This window comes from Neospora caninum, chromosome V, assembly GCF_000208865.1.
Source record: "Neospora caninum Liverpool complete genome, chromosome V".
In the NCBI taxonomy this organism is placed as follows: domain Eukaryota; phylum Apicomplexa; class Conoidasida; order Eucoccidiorida; family Sarcocystidae; genus Neospora; species Neospora caninum.
Window position 1 is genome coordinate 1,405,458 of NC_018391.1, and position 21,239 is coordinate 1,426,696.

The 21,239-nt window shown below is 56.0% G+C and overlaps 2 protein-coding genes across 2 annotated transcripts; both read right to left on the reverse strand.

Annotated features, from left to right (window-relative positions):
* Positions 1-22: 22 nt before the first annotated feature.
* NCLIV_013810 (hypothetical protein) lies at positions 23-9,380 on the reverse strand (the record flags this gene model as incomplete). The annotated part of the gene is made up of 14 exons (XM_003881571.1): positions 23-192; positions 511-641; positions 928-996; positions 1,246-1,352; positions 1,692-1,786; positions 1,909-4,498; positions 4,952-5,133; positions 5,417-5,503; positions 5,853-5,930; positions 6,407-6,456; positions 6,705-6,825; positions 7,875-8,101; positions 8,526-8,704; positions 9,270-9,380. 14 exons carry the CDS (start codon positions 9,378-9,380, stop codon positions 23-25), a joined length of 4,197 nt encoding a protein of 1,398 aa, XP_003881620.1.
* A 5,399-nt stretch (positions 9,381-14,779) lies between these two features.
* On the reverse strand, positions 14,780-20,936 carry NCLIV_013820 (hypothetical protein; the record flags this gene model as incomplete). The annotated part of the gene is made up of 9 exons (XM_003881572.1): positions 14,780-14,883; positions 15,424-15,659; positions 16,205-16,305; positions 17,181-17,329; positions 17,761-18,023; positions 18,694-18,865; positions 19,400-19,670; positions 20,079-20,235; positions 20,650-20,936. 9 exons carry the CDS (start codon positions 20,934-20,936, stop codon positions 14,780-14,782), a joined length of 1,740 nt encoding a protein of 579 aa, XP_003881621.1.
* Between the last annotated feature and the right edge of the window lie 303 nt (positions 20,937-21,239).

Below are 21,239 nucleotides of genomic sequence, written 5' to 3' on the forward strand. Positions count from 1 at the left end.
TTCGGGGTCTGTCTCTCGCTCCTCAGCAGTCTACAAATGCGCAGGCGTCGGCGTCAAGCGAGCGAGACGCGCGGGGAGACCGCTGTTGGGAGAGTAAGTTTTTGAGAACGTCGCTCTCTCCAACTGGCGCGCACCCCGAGAGAAGCGGGGGTGAAGGGAAGGCCTCCGTCATCTCAACGTCACCCGTCTGCTCTGAAAAAGCAAAGCAAAACACAGCATTCGAGAGGTTCGTCTCTTCCTCACACCCTCACGCACGACACCTAGTTCGTGACGGTCCCCGAGAAGACCTGCCGTGCGCCTCGCAGAGAGTTGCCACGTTCGCCTCTTGTTTTGTAACACAGAAGAAGAAACGCTCAAGCGGCGCCACATTCGCGCGCAAAGAGCCTTTCACGAGAGTGTCGTCCCCCGGCCGGGAACTTCCTCCTGCAGGAACACTTGGCGCTTTCGCTCGGCACTGCCTCCGAGCAAAGCGTGGAGACTTCGCTGCTCGGTCGGCTTTCGCCTCCCTACCAACATCTGCCTTTTTCCAGTAGGTCGAAGACACATCCCCTTCGTCTAAGGCCGCCCGGGTTCGAGAGGACGGCGACGCTCCCGGACTCGCCGGGGATCTGTGTGGGCTCCTCGCCCTCGCTGCTCCCGATCTGCGACAAAGAAAGGAACCAAAGAAAACAAACACGTCTACATGCATATATGTATACACAAGTATATATACACCTGCTTGAGAAGGCAGAACTTGGATGCGAAACTTCCGTCACAGGCCCACTCCGACCTCTAACGAATCGGCGTAAATAGACTACTCATATATAAATACACATGTATACATATAAATATAAATATACATATAAATATACATATAAATAAATATACATATATATATATATACTGATGTGTGCGGGCGCTTGCGCCTCAGCGAGAAGAGCCGCTTACTTTGTTTGGTGTTCCGTCGTTAGCAGGCGATGAAGCATGCGCAGCTCCTCGGCTTCTACCCACAACTGCCTGTGGCGCGCGGAGACAGAATCCCACAAAGGCGCACCAAATCTCGAAAAAACCTCTCTCGAGGCTGTCCTCCACTCTTCGTCGCAAAAGCGTGTGCACTGGAAGGCCTGTACCTTGTCCCTCCACCCCTGCGAGGAAGACTGACGCGCATGCAGGGACTCCCCGCCCCGAGTTCTCTCCGTCGCCTCTGGCGAATGCGTGCTGCGAAAGGGAAATCACAGACTTCCCGTCTTCTTGTGCTTCTCTTACCGCATTGCCAACAATTTCCGGAAGTCGGCTTCCATTCTTTGTCTCATGTATTCTCCGAACTCGCTGCTACCTGGATTCGCTTGATGGAGGCGACACACCAAGATGTCCTGAGAGAAACAGCCCATCGGAAGCGTCCCGGACGAACCCGTCACGCATGCGGCCGCACCCCCCGCATGCGCCACTACGCATTTCGAGTTTCCTTGTCGACAGAACGATTCACAGCTGCGTCTTTCACACATCCTGACAGGAACGAAGAGACGCCACATCGGCGACACACATTCGGCAGACACGCACAAATGCACACCTACACACTTATACACATCTATACACGCACAAACACATATATATATATATATATATATAGGCAGCTTTCGAAGGGAAGTGGGTTGTTGGGACGGGGAAGGGGAGGCGAGAAGACTGGGGCCGGGTGTTCCACCGTTTCTCACCTGCTGGCTTTCGTTGATGCCGTGGCGACTCGAGGCCTCTTCTGCGCGTTTCTTCGCGAGTTGCAACAGACGCTGCATGCAGGCAGCCCTCCGGTCTGAAAAGGCGCAAAACAGACCAGAGCGGACCACGTGAAGCCACGCGCTGGAGACTGCCCCGAGTCTCTGCGTCCACGCCTCAGGCGTCCCCGTGCCCGCTTTTTCTGCCTTCCGCGCTTACCTGCGACGGCGCCTTGGAGCCTGTCGAGTTCGGCGAGGTCGAGGTTGTGGTAGTCCGCCGTGCATGCGAATGTCTCCTGGAGAATGGTCTGCGGTTCTCTGCCCAAGTGCATGCGTTCTTCCCGGCTGCGCGCCTTGGAGAGGTCCGCGTCGCCTGGCTCGCCCTGCGCTTCTCCCTTCTTGCGCTTGGCGAGCGCTGCCTGCGTCTCATCCGCACCGCCCTCGCCGTCGCTCGGTTCCGCTGCGTCGCCCCGTCTCCGCCTCGGCGAGGCGAGCGACGCGCTGCGGATGCCTGCACGGGGTAGCAGGTGCGCGAGGAGGCGCTGGGAGGCGGCGTCCAGCGCGACCACGGCGCTCTTGGGCTTCTCGACCCGGACCCCACAACCGTCTCCAGAGAGAGACAGGCCCGCAGGCGACGCCGAGGGCCGCGGGAGCTTGGACGGAAACGCCACTCCGCGGCCAGGAACCGCTGCACTCGCTGGCCGAACGTCTCGCTCGGCGAAGGTGAGGAACGGCGACACCGCAGAGAGGCGCGTGGTTGACCTCTGCGTCGCGGAGTCGCGATCTCGCGAGTCGAACTCGCCTTCGTCTCGCCGCTTCTTCAACAGCCCCTCCTCCATCTCCGCGTCTTCCTCCGGACTCGAGCTCGAGAGGGAAAAGGCCAAACCGGCGGACTTTTTCTTGTCCAGCCCTCCCGAGCCTGCCTGGAGCGCCGCACTCCCCCCCTCTCGCCCCGTCGAAGACACGGGCGAGAAAGGCGACGCGTCGCGAGTTCTTCCGTGTCGCGGCACAAAGATGATGCTGCTGCCGTCGGGACACACGAGGGCGCCGTGCTGAGCTTGCTGTTCCTGTTGCGCGCGCAGCCACGTCTTCCGGAGGCGGCTCAGCGGCGTCGGCGTCACACCTTTCTCTTTTCTGCCGACAACTGAGTCCTTCTCGCCGGCCGAGGAATCGGCGTTCTCCCGGTCCACGCTCTGCGCTTCACGGCCCTGGAGACTCGGTGCGCCCTTGCCTCGGCCGCGGGCGAGTTTGGCGCCGAACAGGCGCGTCGACTTGTAGAGACGCGTCGCGGAGAGCGCCTCGAGGTCTCCGCGCGGCGTCAGTTCACTGGTGGTTTCGTCCGCCCGCAAAGTCGACCGGGAGTCGCCCGGCTTTCGCGTCGCGCGCGTTCCCAACGAGATCTCAAAGGCCTCGCCGCCGCGGCCGCGCGTCGTCTTCCCAGCGGCGCCCGCGCCGAAGACAGCCTCCGCGTCGACGGTCGCAGCAGGCACAGTCGTGGAAGTCGAGTCTGGCGAAAGAGTCGCGGAGTGCGCAGACCCGAGCAATGACGCCCGCGCGCCGTTGCCGCCGCGCGAGGCGAACGGCGATGCCGAGCTGGACGCGCGGGCGGCGTGGGTCCGAGGCAGCAGCGAGGCCTTGTCGCCCGCAACTACTCTGGAGCCGGCGACAGGCTTCCTTGTCGAGGAAGGCCGCGAAGGCAGGGACGCAGTCAGCGTCTCCGTCTCGCCGTCCTCGAGATCGAGGTCTTGCGAGTTCCGCAACTCCTCGCTGATTCCTGCAACCTGCGCCCGCGCAGCCGCGCCCGCGTCGCGACTGGCCGCGAGGCCCGAGACGGCGCGCGTGGGAGGCCCTCGCCTCCTGTCTTCGCTCGGCCTCGACGCCGCGGTCGCCTCGTCATCGAGTCCGGTGCTCCGCTCGCCGGGTCTCTGCGGCGACGGGTGCAAAGTCGCCGCGCGGCCTCCCCGCACGCTCGCGGCGCGCACCGGCGCCGAGGTCTGAGCGCTTCCGCAGCTCGAGAGTCGGTCGCAGGAGCTCGGCGCGCACGTGCTGCCGCTGAAACTGCTCCGGTCGCGCTGAGGCCCTGGCGCAAGGCGCGGGGCCGCCCTCAACTGGGGCTCTGTCTCTTCCCGCGCGTCGCCCGACCCCGCGGACTCGTCTTCCTCGCGAGACTGCTTCGTCTCCGAACTGGACGTGGGCACTTCCGGCCGCAGCTGCGCGCCGCGAACCCGACCTGGCAGGCTTGCGCGCGCGTCCCTGCGAGACCCAGACAAGCTCCCGGCTCTCACGGCGCCCTTCGCTTCGACTTTGCTACGCGCGCTCCTGCCCGCGACCACGCGCTCGCTCCGCAGCGAGGCCCGCGACGGCGAGCACGAGGCGAGGGGCGACAGCGCCGCGGTCTCCAGGTGTGGGGTCGGGGACACAGACCCCCCGCCCCACCGCTCGGTCTCCACAGCGTGCATTTCGGCGTCAACGGGGCTGCGAACATCCGGAAAGCCGCCGAGACTGTCAGTTGAGGGCTGCATGCACGGCAGAGACGCGCGCGCCGACCGGGACGCGCTGGCAGAGGAAATCGATCGACTGCAGGCAAGGCCCGAGGCCGCGCAGTCCGTGCTGCTTGACGGTCGCGGGGGGAGCGAAGCCACGGACGCAGGAACGACTGCGGTCGCCGAGGGAGGAACCTGGCGAAAATTCTTCACGCGCGACGCGTACCGAAGGGTGTTCAGCGTCTGTTCGCAGCACGAAGTCGAGGGCGAGACCGTGGCGATCATGACGCTACGGCTGCTCCGACCTACAAAAATCTCCCGAAGAACCTGCACAAGGAACACACCCACAGCCCACACGCGCGTCGCTCAAAACACCACGCCAACCGTGCGAAAGGAAAACGTCCCTTTAAGGCCGACTCCCCCGTTATAGGCAAATCGATCTACCGTAACACACTGTTGAAGGCGTGCACGACTGAATGCGCCGATTCACACTTTTGCGCATTCCGTAACATGCATACCTACAGTGGTATATGTCCACATCACGCAGGTGGACTCGGTGTGGTCATACACCCATATATGTATATATGTATATATGGACTCGTTGGTTTTTGGTCTGCCGTACTGAGCGTGGCTTTGTCAGAGGCTTGCGAACCACGTTGCTTCACCACAGCTCTGCGACACACGCAGTCTCTTTCGAATCCCACACATCGAATCCCTGTGTGTGCTGCGACGTCTGGTCCCCGCTCAGAGAGCATGCATCACGTCGGGGCAGTTTGCTACCTTGGTCAGCTCGCTGTCTCTGAAGGGAATGTGTCCTTTGTCTTGGTCCATCGCGCGAATGCACTCCTTCAAGGCAAGGAGCGAGCGGTTGATGCCTGCACCATCTTGCTGCGTTTGCCTGCTGTGCTGGAGTGTATCTGCGCCGCGCTCACTCCCCGCCAAGTCGATGAAGGCGATGCGCCCTGGAAAGAACGCGGAAACAGAATCGGAGAACCCTCCGAGAAGGGCGGTGGGGCGAGAGACACAGAGGAGACAGCAGACAGCCAGAGGCCGCGGGCCGCCGCGACAAGAGGCGTCGGAAAAGAAACACCACACAGGGGCAAGACAGAGAAGGGAGGAAACAAGCAGAGAGAGCCTGGCGCAAAGGCATGGCGAGGCGAGAGAAAAACAAAGACGAGAAACACAGAGGATGACAAAGAGGAGAGAGGTTGCACGTCTACGACAGCCCCGCTGTTCCGCCCCTACCGCACGGATCGCCGGAATGTCTCTTCCTGAGAAGAACTTGAAGAATTGCATGGGACCGTGAAGATTCGTCGTTCACGGAATTTGCACCTGGAGCGTACAGAGCAACACGCATCCAAAGAAGAGCTTTTCCCATTCAAGGGCGCATTCAGATACTCAAGTACATCTGGAAAAAGACATTCAGACGCAGATAAAGAAAGAGTGATAAAGGCATCTCCACGCACACCTTAGCCATAACTATTCATATATATATATATACATATATATACATATAGAGGTACCTCTATATCCATAGATGCGCGCTGGAGAACGGAACCCGACAGCCGGGGACATGCAACGGAGTCTAAAAGAAAAGAACCGCTGGTCAGCACGGAGGGGACACCAGACAAGGGGAAGAAAAAAAGAACTCAACGTGGCAACGCCGGTGACTTCTTCTCACCGATCTTTCGAAGTTCAATGCCCTCGATCATCTTAGACAGCAGCACTTCCTTGTCGCGAACTTGTTCCACTCGCAAGTCTGAGGAGAACCGTGAGATGAAAAACACTCGACTTCACGAAAAAGACTAGCCTCACCAAAAGTTGCATATCTATCTATCTCTACATACGGAGAAGCAGTCATAACTGTAGGATGTACGTATGCAACCGAGAGTTTCAACGTAGGTGGTACACGAGCACACATACAGACCGAGTATAGCCGTATATGCATGTATCTAGCGCCACGGTCCAGTAGGAAGTGAATCTGAAAGTCTGTCATGTTGCCGTTTCGTGCGTGGGTCTCGTTTTGTCTCGCTTTCTTTCTGAAGCGGCGTTCACTTTCCCCTGCGCGGAAGCACGGTACTTTTTCGGCAGACTGTTTTTTTTTTCTCCTTTGGCTTGCCAGTTTTTGTTGAGTCTGTGAAGGCAAGTGGACTGCTGGAGAGCGATTAGGCGACTTTTTTTCCACTGCCGAGACTAGACGCGACGCTTTTCCGCGGTTTCACCCCGCAAGCTTACCTCGAACAACTACTTCCTTCTTGCCATTCTCCAGTGCGGCCACGAGTTTCCTGAAGCAGGCATTGAGCGCAGCGGAGAGAAATTGAAAGCGCTCCCAAGAACGCCTTCTCTGCTTTCTACCGCGTGCATCGAACGAACGCTCGAAAAGATGCATGCGTCCGTGCAGGTGAGAGTGCAGGCATGGAGGCAGAAGAAAAGGACGCACACACCGCACGTCTAGGGCACAGCGCCACAAAAGCGCGTCCGCACGGCGACAGAGAAAAACGTGTCCTGAGACGCACTGGGAGAGAAAAAGTACCTGTTTTGAAGCAGATCGAAGAGCTTCCCGTTGTAGATCTCAAAGAAGGAGACGAACGCGTCCTTCTCGGTGCCCTCGAGGCACTTGAAGATGTCTTCCGCCGCAAGCTCGAAGACGCCAGCTGCGCGAAGAGAAGAGTCGCTGACAAAACGCCGTCTCTCTCGCGCACCGCACGCCAAGCGTATTTTTTTTCGACTGAAGACCCTTTCAGCTCTACAGTCAGCCACTACGACTGCGGGACGCGATCGATAGATGTGCACAATCGCAGACAAGATCACGGCAAATAGGAATGCACACGGACAGAGATACACACATCTACACACATGCCAGCACACAGAGAAACACACATATACACACATGCCAGCACACAGAGAAACACACATCTACACACATGCCAGCACACAGAGAAACACACATATACACACATGCCAGCACACAGAGAAACACACATCTACACACATGCCAGCACACAGAGAAACACACATATACACACATGCCAGCACACAGAGAAACACACATATACACACATGCCAGCACACAGAGAAACACACATATACACACATGCCAGCACACAGAGAAACACACATATACACACATGCCAGCACACAGAGAAACACACATCTACACACATGCCAGCACACAGAGAAACACACATCTACACACATGCCAGCACACAGAGAAACACACATATACACACATGCCAGCACACAGAGAAACACACATCTACACACATGCCAGCACACAGAGAAACACACATCTACACACATGCCAGCACACAGAGAAACACACATCTACACACATGCCAGCACACAGAGAAACACACATATACACACATGCCAGCACACAGAGAAACACACATATACACACATGCCAGCACACAGAGAAACACACGGAGAAGAGCACTGCCGAGGCGCACACACCCATGCATGTGCTGTCTTTAAACATACAACGAAACGCGTGAGGAACACTGCAAAGCACAGATATGCATGTATGTATATATATGCCGGAGTGCATCGCACCATATGTATGTAGATATGTATGGCTCTTGAACTGCAGGTGGATGTTTCTGTGCGGTCTTCGGCTGTGTCGGAGGGTCTGAGGCGAGTTTTCGCGTTTTCGCAGAGACTGTTTCGTGCAGCGTCGGCTCTGAAAGTCGCTTTCTGGCGTTACCTTCGACGCCCCGGCCGTAGGGTTGGGGGCCTAGCATCGTGTAGGTTTTCCCGCTGCCTGTTTGTCCATAGGCGAAGCAGGAAGTGCTGGCATCCGCCAAGCAGCAAGTCTCCACAAGGGGGCGGACGACCGCTCTGTACACCTCGGCGTTCGTGCTGTGTTCGTCGAACGCGTAGTCGACGCGGAACTCGTGGCGCATGACGTAGGGGGTCAGATCCACCTTTTCTCTGCAAACGCAAAAAGTTCGAAGGCCAGGGAGACACGAGCCAAGAGCCGCGTGTGCAGTGGTTAGGCATCGCATAGAACCAACCGGGAGAAAAGACACGAGATGCGCGCTTCCTCGGCGGAAGCTGCGTGAATGGCCAAGCACAGCTGCGAGACACACCGGCGGCGCGCTGATCCGTCTCCGCATCTAACGGCGCCCCAGAAGCCGAGGGACGGAGACGGCGGCGGAGAGACGCAGTGGAGAGGGACGCGTCGGATCTGCTTCGAAGGAAGGCAACGCGAGGAACTGCGACCAGAACGTGAAGAGGCGATGTGCCGTCGAGGCGTCTCTGCTCTCGGCGGGGAAGACTCTTGGCCCTGATGGCCCTCCCCCGTGTCCCCCCCCTCTCCATCTCTCCCGAGAACGCTTCCAGGTCTCGGCTTTACCTCGGTTCGTCGACGAGCACTGCGTTTCTGCCGCGCGTTTGCACCAGGTCGGCCTCGTTTCTCTTTTTCTCCGCGTCGCTCAACGGGCGCTTCCGAACGACAACGGCAATCCTGGGAAGGCTTCGGGGCGGCGGAGACGCCGCGGAGCGCGCCGTGCAGGCAGCCTCGGACCCGCCATGCTGTGGACGAGACAGCACGCAGACAGCGAAAGAGATACAGTGAACAGCTGCGCGCCTCGAAAACGTAGGGATGGTGAGAGACGGGAAGCGTAAAAAATGTGGAAAGTGGAAGCGGCGTGCGAGAGTCGCGGTACCCCCGAGGAAGGAGGCTGGCCGGCCAGGCTAGGTCGGCTAAAAAGAGAAACGGTCGAGAGTCGCGGGGACACGCCGGAGCGCGGCGAAGCGTGCGTGGGGAAGGACGAGAAAGAAACGATTGATTTGGAAAAGGAAGAAACGTCGCTTGCTGTCGACGCGGTTGCAAGTCGGAAGAAGAGACACCAAAGAGACCCGAGCCAGGCAGGCAGGACACGGCGTGTGGTGTGTCTACGCGGGGCGCCGCGTCGCCGAGCAGAAAACGGGAGACGGCCCCGGCTGTGAGCAAGATGCGACACACTGCAGCTACGGATCACACACAAGTGGAGGAGCCCCAGGAATCAGGCGACAGTCAAGTTCAGCGAGGACAGAGGCGCCGGAGAAATCCGCTTAAAAGGAGCGGAAGGATTCACAGGTTCCCCCCGTTCCTTACATCGCTGGTGCCGGGACGCGGGCGACCTCCTAGACTCGCGCGGCACGCGCCGTCTGTGCCGGGGACACCCGGCAGCGCCGCGCCGGAGTCTCCTGGGGGGGAAGCGATCATGTTCCGCGGCGGGGGCGAGCCCAGGAGAGACAGCAGCTACGGGAGACAGGGGCGGAACGCAGGCGAGAAGGCCTGGAGGACGGGGGAGAGAGAGCGTGAAGACCCGCCCGAGCACAAAGTGCGATGCACCGGACACCGAGAGCGCAGGAGAGAAGGGAGGACAACGCGGCAGCCGCGAGACTGCCCACGGGACAGTCTGGATGGGGGCGGGCGGTTCAGAGCCTGTGAAGGGAGACACGCAAGGTCGCGAACCTGCAGCTGAAGGGCTGGAGGCCGGTCTTCTGATCCCGCCGTGCTGGCCCGCACGGAACGAGAGGCTTCGCGCCTCGCTGAAGACGAGGGGGAACGGCAGGTGCGGAAAGTTCGCGGTTGCGAGTGAGAAGCGTGGAAACCGAAGTGTACCAGACGCACAGACAGGGCGGGGACGAAGAGGAGACGCGACGCAGCGGAGAGCACAGCCTCGGCGGTGCCCAGCGAGAGGAGGCTCGAGGAACCACGCGAGAGAGAGAGGCCAAGGTGAATTCCCGACTGGTTGCGCGGCTCTCTCTCCCGTTGTCTGGAGAGGTGGACGCGCGAGCGAGAATCTGGGAAAGAGCGAGGGGAAAAGAAGGCGTTTCCGCGCTCCGTTTAAAGCGACAAGTTTCCCTCTGTTCTTGCCCCCGCACTCGCAGGCTGCGGCGCAACCCGCGCCCGGAAGTCTCGTGGAAAGGAGGGGTGCTCGGGAGGTTACAAGGCAACCCCCCAAGGCGCGATCGAACCCTCTGACTCCCGTCTGGGAAAACAGACACCGGGAACCGGAGTGTTCGACGGATGCAGAAAGGAGAAGTGAGAAGGCAAGAAGAAGAGTTCGTCACGGGGCACGGCGGACGGGAACGGTTCAGCGTGGCAGGAAAGGCCCACTGGCGTTGCCAGGCGGCCTCGGCCGAAGGACGAAAGTGTGCAGTTGAGCGCGAGGAGACGAGTGGCGATTTCGTGGAGAAAAAGGGACGTAGCCGCGTTCATTGTCGGGCGTCCTGGAGCCTTTGCAAAGACCCGCAGCCTGACTGTACGGCGAGGAATGGCGCGCTCAGACGGGACAGGGTATCGAGCAAGGTTTGCTCATTCCTCAGAAATCATGTCTTCTCTCTGGGGATACCTGCGGTTCAGGCTGTTCTGCGACAGAGCTGTGACTGGGGTGCCGTTCTTCCATATCTGTGTTTGTCTTGACCCACGAACAACCGCCATTGTCCGGGTCACTTGCCGGTCGAGATATGTCGGTGAAAAGCGAGGACAGAGGCGCCCGTGGAGTGGCTGAAAAAGAGAACCAAAGGGAAGGAGAGACGAGAGGATGAACGGCAAAGAAACACCGGACGTTGGCCTGTTTCTCGAGTGCTCGAGAACGGACAAGCAATCGGAAAAGTGAAAAGCAGCAACGCTGTGCCGCGAGACTCGCGCAACACACCGCGGATCGGTGGAACAACGTGGTGGTGAAAGTTGCCGCGCAGCGATCGGCTCGACGTCGGGCAAGCAAATTACATGGCCCACGACATCTCGCTTTCACGTATCGTGTACGGGCCGACATACCCGTGCAAGCATAAATATATATATATATATATATGTATATATACTGACTCACGTGTGCGTCGATGCGGTGGGCGCTGCTTCGCACTCGAAGTGGAAATCGGAGGAGGGTACCCGGAGGATATGCAGAAACCTGGCAGGCGGTATGGCACCGATGAATGGTACGGCGGAAACGAAAGGTTCATTGGAGCGGGTGAAACTCTGTGAGGCGCAAGGGTTCGAAGATGCGTCTTGCACCGTAAAATGATGGGCAAGAGGAAGCGGCACTCGCAGGCATTTCACTCGGCGCGGCTGTGCGCCCTCCCTCGGCCTCGTCCCGGGGTGCTCAGTCTCGTCTTTCGTTGTCTCAACGCAGCTACGCATCCGTCTTCACAGAGGTACAGATGTAAGGCGTGTGCGAGGAAAACGAGGACCGGAGGATACCGTTGACAGTGGGACCTCCGTACTCGTCGCTTCCCCTCCGCCTTTCACAAGCTAGCTTGCAAAAATCCCTCGCTCTCTCTCTCCAGTCTTTGCATTAGGAACTGTTCACGCTCATGGATTCAGTGTCCAGGACCACCACCTGGCGCGCAGTAACGACTCCACGATCATACTATATACCCAAATCATAACCCGTCCACTGACTACATTTCGAGTCATAAATTGTTGACGAATCAACATTCGGGTATTTAAGCCTCGAATCTCATGTTTGATATTCTGTACCAACCGATCTAAAATCGTGATGTCTTTTTGTTACGTGACGAGCGGAACCGCGATCCAGAATTGTGCAACTCAAAAACGTAGTTCAAGTCCATGTGTTTGTTCACGAGATTGCTCCGCTGTGGCTACCTGCTGTTTAGAGTCCACAGTTGTGCGGACGAGGCCTGGGCATGTCAAGTGGCAGTTTGGCGCCTAGAAAGGTAGACATGCGGCAACTTTGTACCGGTGCTGTGACAGTCGAGTCTGGGGCCTCGCTGTCCGCTGGATTCCATGCAAGATATGAAGACGAATGACTGGAGGGGTAGTCGAAAACAGACATACCCACACGTGTGTACTGAGCACACAAACCCTCTCGGGGTCAGAGACGTCGCGGGGGAACGCCGCCTGTCCTGCCTGGTCTCCTCTCATCCACTGGAGTGTGAGAATCCCCGCCGCATAGTTGTTCTTGCGTCATGTACACCTCACAAGAGTGCTCTCGTCCTTACTTAGTCTCCGCGTCTTCTCCTTTCTAGCAGGCTAGTTGCAATGCACGCAAACACACCTGCACTCTTCTACCCGACACCCTCTATAGGTCAAACAGCTTTGCCTGCTGCAGACTACGAAGTGTTCCTTGTCTGCCAGTACGAACAGTCACTCGAAAAGACCGTATTCCTTGTAATGTGCTTGGCTGAAAATCAGGAAGCTAACTCCAGGACCTCCTCGGCTAGCCAGATGCAATAGCATGGAACGCTTGCAGACAACGTCTTAGACGCTGATGAGACGGTTCCGCCATAAATGACTCCCACAGCAAGAAGAAGCCACTGTCGCGTAATAGAAAGAAAAGGTGAGAGAGTGTGGGGCTGGTGCATTCTTTCATTGGTCATTACGAACTCCGCCAAGGCCGACGAGCGCTTCCTGAGTCGAAGGTGACGTGCATGGGCTACAGGAGACCGTAGGATATGTTCTTTTTTCCGGTATTTTCAGTAGCCTCCCCTTTTTAGCATGCTTTGATCCAGGCGGGTCGTCAGGCCTCGTGACACATAAACCGAGCGAATGCTGCCGCTTGCCTTGTGCTGCGTGGAAATAGCGACAGGTCGTTTCTTCCACAGTGGTTAGTGCTGCTAGTACTTGTCAAAACCTCTTCAGGTCTAACGCCGCGCTGTTATCTGACAAATTGGTTCAGAGGTCTGCCGCAACAATGGCTGTGGCGAGCTGAGATCCTACGTTCAATACTCGGTGATGGCCAGCGACAACCGCGAATGCTTATGCGCCACTGGTTTCAATATGAGGACTGTTAGCGGCAACCAGGAGTGTGTAGCGCCCCTGAAGAACAGCCTCCAATTCCTGAAGGTCCCGAAGACGCAATACAGCGGGAACAGAACGGTGGCAACACTGAGGGCGGTGAGGCTCAGGATAGTGGAAACAACCCTGAGGAGGAGGATGTCGACGGTGGAAACAACCCTGAGGAGGAGGATGTTGCCAATGGAAACAACACCGAAGGGGGAGACAACGGCGAACAAGCACCCGTTGAGGAGGATACGACTTTTGACGAACCAATCCCTTCCACGCCGAAAGTCGATTTCATCGACACGTCCATCATCAGGTTACGGCAAGAAAGGCACCGAGGCACACCCAAATTAAGATCAGCGAGAGCTTCACCGTCTCGTTTGATCGCGCCGAAAAGACAGTCACCGTCGCCGGTAGATCGACATCTCACAATGGCAAAATGGCCGGTGTGCCGTCTCTGACTGGCGGCTTCGTGTGCCTCTTTTCCCCTGACGGAAATAATTTCGCTGTTCTGTACGATTACCAGCAAAAGAGCGGCGACTACGAAAGCGTTACCGTGAATGTGCCATTCGCTGAGTGCGGTTTTTGGACACGGTTAACATCGTCAAGAAGAGTGCTGACGCTTTGTTCGAGGGCCTGCGTGCCCTGGTGACGTCCGACTTGAAGAGAAGCAAGGCTGCATAAACGGCTGTTGCAAAATGAAATGTTGTGACACCGATTGCCGCCGATCCTGGCCCAACATCGCCATTGCGACGAAAAACGTACAGCCTGTCCTCAACCGACTAGCGGCCACGGCTGGGAGTGAGACCTCCGCTGTACTGAGACAGCGTCAGCTCTCGGTGTCTCCTCTAACACATCCCCAAACTGTCCAAAAATTTCATCGAAACAGGCAAGACACATATGCCTTGCGCACCACTACAGACTTTCATCGTTCGTTCAACTGCTTTGCTGGCGAATTTTAATGTGGCGTTGACGGCGGATAGCTCATGTGTCCGCAAGGGATTGGTACAACTCGACCGCTTCTGATACCCGTCGTGTTGGTGAAAAAAGGCGTTTTGCAGTGAGCAGTATTCTTGTACCCTGCAAGACCGTGAGTAGAAGATGGAATATGCTACGTGTATCGAACTCCACCTAGTACGTTACCAGGTGTGGAAGCGAACCGAGTGTTAGCAGAGTATTTTGTTGCGCTTGTTATGGAGGCGCTGTTGAACACCCATTCAAGAGACCACGAAATCTCTTCGGAGGTCCTCTTATGGTCAGCGCGGCTCTTAGATACAGTTACACTAATAGGGAGATGCCGACATGCCACGATCTTGCAGCTGAGAAGGCGTAAACGTAATTTGCTGAACCTAGTGCTCCAGGAGGGCGACGCGGCTTCTGGGTGGGGCTTTGAGATGCCCCGGAAACCACAGCCCTCGAACATGGAAGCGCTGTGCCATTGCAAGCAGCTCTAGTCTCTATCGAAGATAGTTTTGCTGTCGACTTCTTCGGAGCTGATGGATGGCCGGCTGTCTCGGTTCTATTAGGATGCTGCTCTGTTTGTTCGCGTGGGTCACCGCATGCAACATCCGGTCAGTTGTTTGAGAAGGACGGATGGTATGAAACCTCATCCGGCGTAGCCCTCCCTTTCTACATAAGGAGCGGCGAGACAGGATAATGGACACGGGATCAGTCGGTAGAGTGCAGCTGCCGTGGTCCGGTTTGAAACTGACGGCAAATTAAATTTGGTACCGTGACCGCAAGAGCGCGAGAGAGAACGACTGAATAGATCTGGATCGGGAGCGGGGTCGTGGTATAGATCCTAACGAACCCTTGCAGAAGACGTCAATATGTATGATTCAGGGTACACAATGTGATGGCGGCATCGATGTGCTTCAGTCTTCTACGGAACAGACCAGTGCCGTGCCGCGGAGGATCCACTTGCTGGGGTGCTGGTCTGTAGGCAAGTCGACGGCAGCGATGAAGTTTGTCGAGTGCCCTACAGGCAACAGCGCCGACACCACAAACAGTACGACACACGACGAGCGTGTTCGCCGCACTTTTGATGGCACATCAAACAGGTTCCCATTCTAGTAACAAAACCGACAAATGACTTCGCTGGCCTGCGACAGTCTGCCGACGTACGCTAGTGATGGTTCTGTGCAGGCTTCTTGCCTCTGCTAAGTCGCCAATTCCAGGTGCCGAGAGAGTGGGTAGCACCTTCAGACATTGGTTGCCGGTATGGAAGGTGACCGACGACTGGCGCATGTGTCCGTAGCCGCGAGCTCCTAACATCAAGTGTGACGAAGTCTGCGGACATTTGCTTAGAACTAGCCTGACCCTGCACACTGGTTCTGCGATTCGCGACAACCAATGTCCCTCACCGGTTGACACGTGGTGTAGCGGCGGGCTACATGCTACCCCGTGTTCCTCCCTTTCAGCGTAGTACATGACAGTCGAATCAAGCAAAGGAAACAGATCATCCGTTTTTCAGTTGTCGACAAACACTGACAGTCTGAAATTTTAGCTCATCACTTACCTGTCGATGACAGGACACCCGCGCGGCGCATCGTCTTGTATACGGGGCAGCTATAGTCTGTATCTTGGAGAGCTGGGTGGACACCTGGCTGAAACAGAATCACCGGGAAAATGTCATGCATGGCGCCCGGCAGCTGGTCGTCGATGACTTCCCTGTTGTAATTCCACCGCGCTCCGTCAATGTAGAGACCATAAACGTAGCACCCGTCCTCAAGCGTGTCGTCTGCGACTAGCTCTCTGCGTATCACAGGCACACATGAGTTGAAGAGACACAACATGGATCCAAATCTGGACAAAGCGGGGCTTCCATCTAGCGGGCTGACCTTTAAAATACGCGCGAAAACGAGAACGCCTGCCACCGAAGACGTCCGTGGAAACCATGAAAGTGTCGGGGATCGACAGAAGAGGCCATCTTTCAGACCATCTGGGCTTTGTAGACGTCAAGGGTTTTCCATGCAGCTAGCAACCGAAAAAGACTCTCTGTCGTCGCGCAGATTGGGCTGAGAAGCATGCCACGTCTGACCAATAGAAAAGAGCAGGGACCTATATGGGCTGCTCCAGCTGAAAAACACGCGGACTGCGCAGTCTCACTCTAGTGTCAACTTTAGCACATATTTTGAATCCTGCGGAAAAACGAGGGTGTCGGGTCGCAGGACTGAATCACACTTTTCTTCTGGGCAAGACCACTTTTTGGCTGAAGCAGTGGCGTGCCCGCCAGGATGGAAGGCGTTTTTCGGGACCTTTTGAATGCAGCAGACGAAAAAACCGTTCGTTCGACTTACTCAGGATTGCATGTACTCATCACACGAAAAGTGAATCCAAGAGCGTCGATTGGGACCAGTGTCTTTCTGGCGTAGGTTTGCAGAACTGCGGTGAGGAAGCCCTGGGGAAAGAAGAAACCGGAGATCCAAAATGCCGCTGGAGGCTTCTCTGCTTCTGTCCATCGACGCAGCGCGTCAACCCGCTGCAGAAAGTCTTCGTACCAACTCCCCAGTGGCTTAAGCGACGGATAAGCCTGAGCTGTCCACTGCGGGGGGACCTGCACAGAGACGAGAGACAAAGGAGCGACGGCGGGAGAGAGACATTGGTACATCGTCGGGCCCATGCACGCGTGCGCGCACATGTGGAGACGACGAGTTTGTGTCCGCAAATGCATGTTGTCTTTTCGTCTGCGTCTAGATAGCTGTGCAGGAGCGGTTGACGTAGACACCACCAAAGTGTCGTACACCTAGGCGTCGCGACGGTGCGATGCGGGTGACGATAACCCCGGGCTCTCCCCTCTGGGTTAATCGAAATTACACCAAATGCATGCAGATCTGCGCATACGCGCGTAAGCAGGCACGTACACCCCCGAACGAGGAACGGGGAAGATTCAGTACAGCGCAGAGGGAAGCGTCGAACAAGATATGCAGCTGCCATCGACACACGCGTCCCTGTCGTCGATCAGGCAGCATCGACCTCTTATTCCGAAGGGGGAAACAACAAAGGTTGAGTCTCTCGCTTTGCCATTCTTTTCCCCTTAGAGTCGCAAGCGCCCTCCTTGACGAAGACGAGATTGCCACCACGCAAAATTAGCGGAGGTAAAAACTCTAACCTCAACTGTGTCAAGCGTTCAGACTTGGCATGCGAACTGAGAGCTTTTCGAGCCGCGATGTTGGAAGAAATAAGTCAGAGGTGGGCAAGGAATACCTGTGCCTGTTCGTGGTAAGGTTACATCTGGAGAGCAAGAATCCACGTTAAAGCCGTTTTACGACTAACCTGATTGTTCAAGAAGGATGTGTGCATTTCATCCAGTTCTACTGTGAAAGACGTAAGGCCCTTGACCGCGAGCTCCAGCTGCTGGAGAGTCTCGCCCATGAGGGAGATGAGAGCGTTAAATCGCTCTGCTTCCTGAAACAAAAATGTCGCTGGAATAAGGATGGAAGACGAACAAGAAGGAACGAAAGACATGATCGAGAGAAATACAAATGTGTGAAGTCGGTCGAACACCGGAGACCATCTTTTTTGACAACTTCGTTAGTTCCCCTTTTATCCAGAACACAGTTTGGACCCATTTCGCAGAGATATCTCTCTATGTCGTTACATCTGCATATTTCTGTGGTTGTCTGGGGTAAGTGTACTACATCTATCGATGTCTATCTATATTTCTTTCTAGGTATATATTGATATATATAAATATAGATATCTACCTGCACGCCTACGTCATCCAGCGTGGAGAAGGTTGTTGAGCGTTTTCTGCCCCTTTTCCAGGCACGCCGGTGTCCCAGCTGAAGCCTGGGAATTTCGAGGAGTGAAGAGGAGGATTCGGGGGCGGTCTGTTTTTGTGGAACATGCCTACCCATCGACTCAGGTTTCGAAGCCTGCGCGGTCTCTGTCTCTTGTGCCGCCGTCCCCGACAGAGGGCTGCCTTCGCCGTGTCTGCGGCCTCGCGCAGGCGACCGGCCTGACGGAAGGGATCGAGCGCCTCTTTGGTTCGCAGCGAAGGACTCCTCCGAGAGAGGCCGAAATTTGAGGAGAGGGGGGAGTTTCTGTTTCATAAGCTGGGCAAACTCCATCGCTTGGTCCTCTCGAGCACCCCCAGAAGAGGCGGTCGCGCTGTCCCTTCAGCGGAGAAAGAGCGGAGACACAAAGGGGAGAGAGAGCGCTGGGGAGGAGTTCGGGAGCGAGATATGAGACAAAGACCAGATGGAGTGGCCCTGCAGAACCGTTCCCACCATAGCGAGAATTCGGAAACAATTAGAGAAGAAAGCGGGGAGAGAAAACGGAGAGAAGCCCCCCAGATGCGCTCCGCGACTAGGGACAGGAACACCCCGCAGGCGGCTACCGAGAGATGACGAACCGATTGCTTGCTAAGGAGTTATCTGGGCGTGAAAGTTCCATCAAACCGAAAGCCGCTTGTAAGAAGCGGGGTGGAGACTACGCCCTACGTGGATTGGCTAACAGCCAATAAGTCAAGAGTACCAACGTGTACCGGTATCTGCACAGTGAATCCATATATCTCCGTGATTCACTGCAAATAGATACTATACATCAATACATATCTCCACGCCATCATATACGCGGGTATGTGTTTTTCGCAGTGTCGCCTCTGAGACAAAAGCTTCTTGTGCTTGACCGTCTTGTTGGCGCCGGCCGAGCTCAGTCGCTGTTTTGGCCCAGGACAGAGTCAGGTCCGTTTTTGTCTCGGTCATTTTAAGCTTTGGTGCTCAACCCGTCGTCTTTACCGGCCCTCTTCGGGGGTCAGCAGGAAAGCCACGTCTCTGGGGCACACCTGGAAGCGATTGCGAGGACAGATTGAATGAGAAAGGCGCCTCTCTCTTGATGAAGGCGCAGCGTCGCGTTCGGGTGCAAACCGAATACTTCTGGTTTGTCTTCGACTGGCAGCGTCTCCACATACTCGTTGAGAGCTTCCAGCGAGCCTGCGTACGGAATTCGCTGCAGGCCTAAGAAGCGAGACAACATACCAGAGTCAGGCATTCCGGCAGTTTCCCTTCGCAGCGTATCGCGCTCCGGGGTGTATCGACACCGCCCCAGAAAAGGCGGCGAACCACGTGGTCTTCTCACGATGCCGCGCAGGCGAGGCCAGCGAGAGAGCGATGGAGTTTTTGAACGCTCTTGGCGTTCGCTTCGCATTTTACCGGGCGTGCCCGACGCAGCGCGTTGTTTGTTTCCTGGAAGACGCACCCCCGCGTCCCAGATTTTTCGTTTCCGATTTCCACACCTGTCTAGACCCGACCGTGTCAATCGACTGATGTTTACGACACGTCTGAGAGGCCTGGGATGCTAAAGACAACCAAACCGTTTGCAGTCCCGGCTGCTTCGCGCAATGCTATCCGTCCAAATATATGTGGTGGTGGACCATTAGAGATATCTAAAGCCTTTGCAGCAGAACCCGTAATAGGTGCGTTCGACGAAAAAATAGAAGATCCCAATACGTCGAAAACTCAGAATGTTCCTTGGTGGCGTCCAGTTCTCACCAAGGTGAGAGAGCGCGTCCTCCTCAAGAACGACTTCCGGAGACACGTAGAGGGACAGGAGGTTCGCTAGACATCTTCTGTCCCACTCGTCTGTGACGCAGCCGCCGTAGTTGATATTGCCGACGAGGTACTGGAGCGGAAGGAAATCAAAGTCCTCGACTTTCTCTTGGCGCTCAAACAGGCTCTTAAACAGCACGAGCGAGGCGTCCAAGTCGCTCTCCGTGAAGTAGTGGCCCACGTTCCACCCCAGGGATCCAAAAGTTCGGCGGCCCTAAAAGCAAAGAAGGCCAACGGGAAACGGGATCGCGTGCGGAACGGAAATCAGAGTCGCGTGCCGCGTTGCACGCGGCTGGCTAGACACCGAAACTGCCGCTGCAAACGCTTCATCTGAACTCCTGGTGAACACGACGAGCCTAGAAGGCGAAAGGTTCGCGCCGACCTCCTCGCCGAAGAAGAACTTGGGGAAACCTCCGAGGCGTCTTTCGACCTCAAACACGGAAACCCCACACACGCGCCGTCTTTTCGCGGTCCAGCATCGAGCTGCCTAACTGAAGGCCTCGCCTGTTGGCCCTGCATCCGCGAGAGTAGGTGTATCCAAAATACGAGCTCCGCGTTCCCCGCTCCCATGCCTACGGTCTGGTGTCGCGGCTGGGAGGAGGCATTCTGTTCGAAGCCTCACCTGGACGACTGCATGGAAAAACTGGAGAGCAAAGCGGATGCGAGTCCACGCGTCTGCCTTGCGGCCGCTCTCGGACTCAGAGACGCCCTCGGGGGCCCGACCAAAGAGATCCAGATCCTCCCGGGTGTAGTTCATGATGGACCGCTTCAAAGTCGCTCTAAAACCAGGAGCGCAGAGCCGACAAGGCAGAAACCCAGACCGCGCGCAGACGTGCGACAAATATCCACAGCGGCATCTGGTCACCAACCTCGAATTCGTTAAGGGGGCCAGGCGCCGCTCAGACACCGAGAACCCTTTTTACGGAAAAACACGCACAGACGTCAATCTCTGTTAACAGTATGCACATAGAGACACTTTTGAAACCTAGGCCGATTCGTATGCTTATATATATGCATGTATGTGTACACATATGGATGCGTCTCTATATGCATATGTACGCATAGATTAAAAGCCATGTGTATATACATGTACATATATATATATATATATATGTGACTGTACGCATACATATGTCAACCGTGTACCTGAATAGGCAGGAAGAGAAAAGTCCTGTAACTTTGTGGGCTCCTACCGAATTCCACTGGGGGGTTCTACAGTGACTTTTAAGCTGTTTTTCAGGACAGAAACAGGGAAATAGGGTGCCGGCATTGACGTCATGAAGAGGCGAAATTTGGGCGAAACAGCTGTGTCTCGTTCTCTGTTCTGCAGACTTGCTGAGGGCGACGAACGCGGGGAAGGAGACGAGCACGAAGCAGATTCCGCCTCAGACAGAGAAAATACAAACCGCTCCAGCACTGGCATCCAACTCTTCGCGAGATGGCAGTTCTGTAGCAGCACCCAGCTTCCATCTCTGAACATGACGATAGCCAGAACAGGCCGCACACACGATGTCGAAAACACATATCTGCATGTATATCTATCATTCTATCTCTATCTCTATCCATCTAATCATATCCATTTCTGAGTACATCAATCAAAATCTATCAAATCTATCTATCTATGCATTCATATCTATCTATCTATCTATCTATCTATCTATCTATCTATCTATCTATCTATCTATCTATCTATCTATCTATCTATCTATCTATCTCTATATCTCTATATCTATCTATATTTCCCTGTATGTTTACATGTATCTTTCCATATATAAGTATGCGG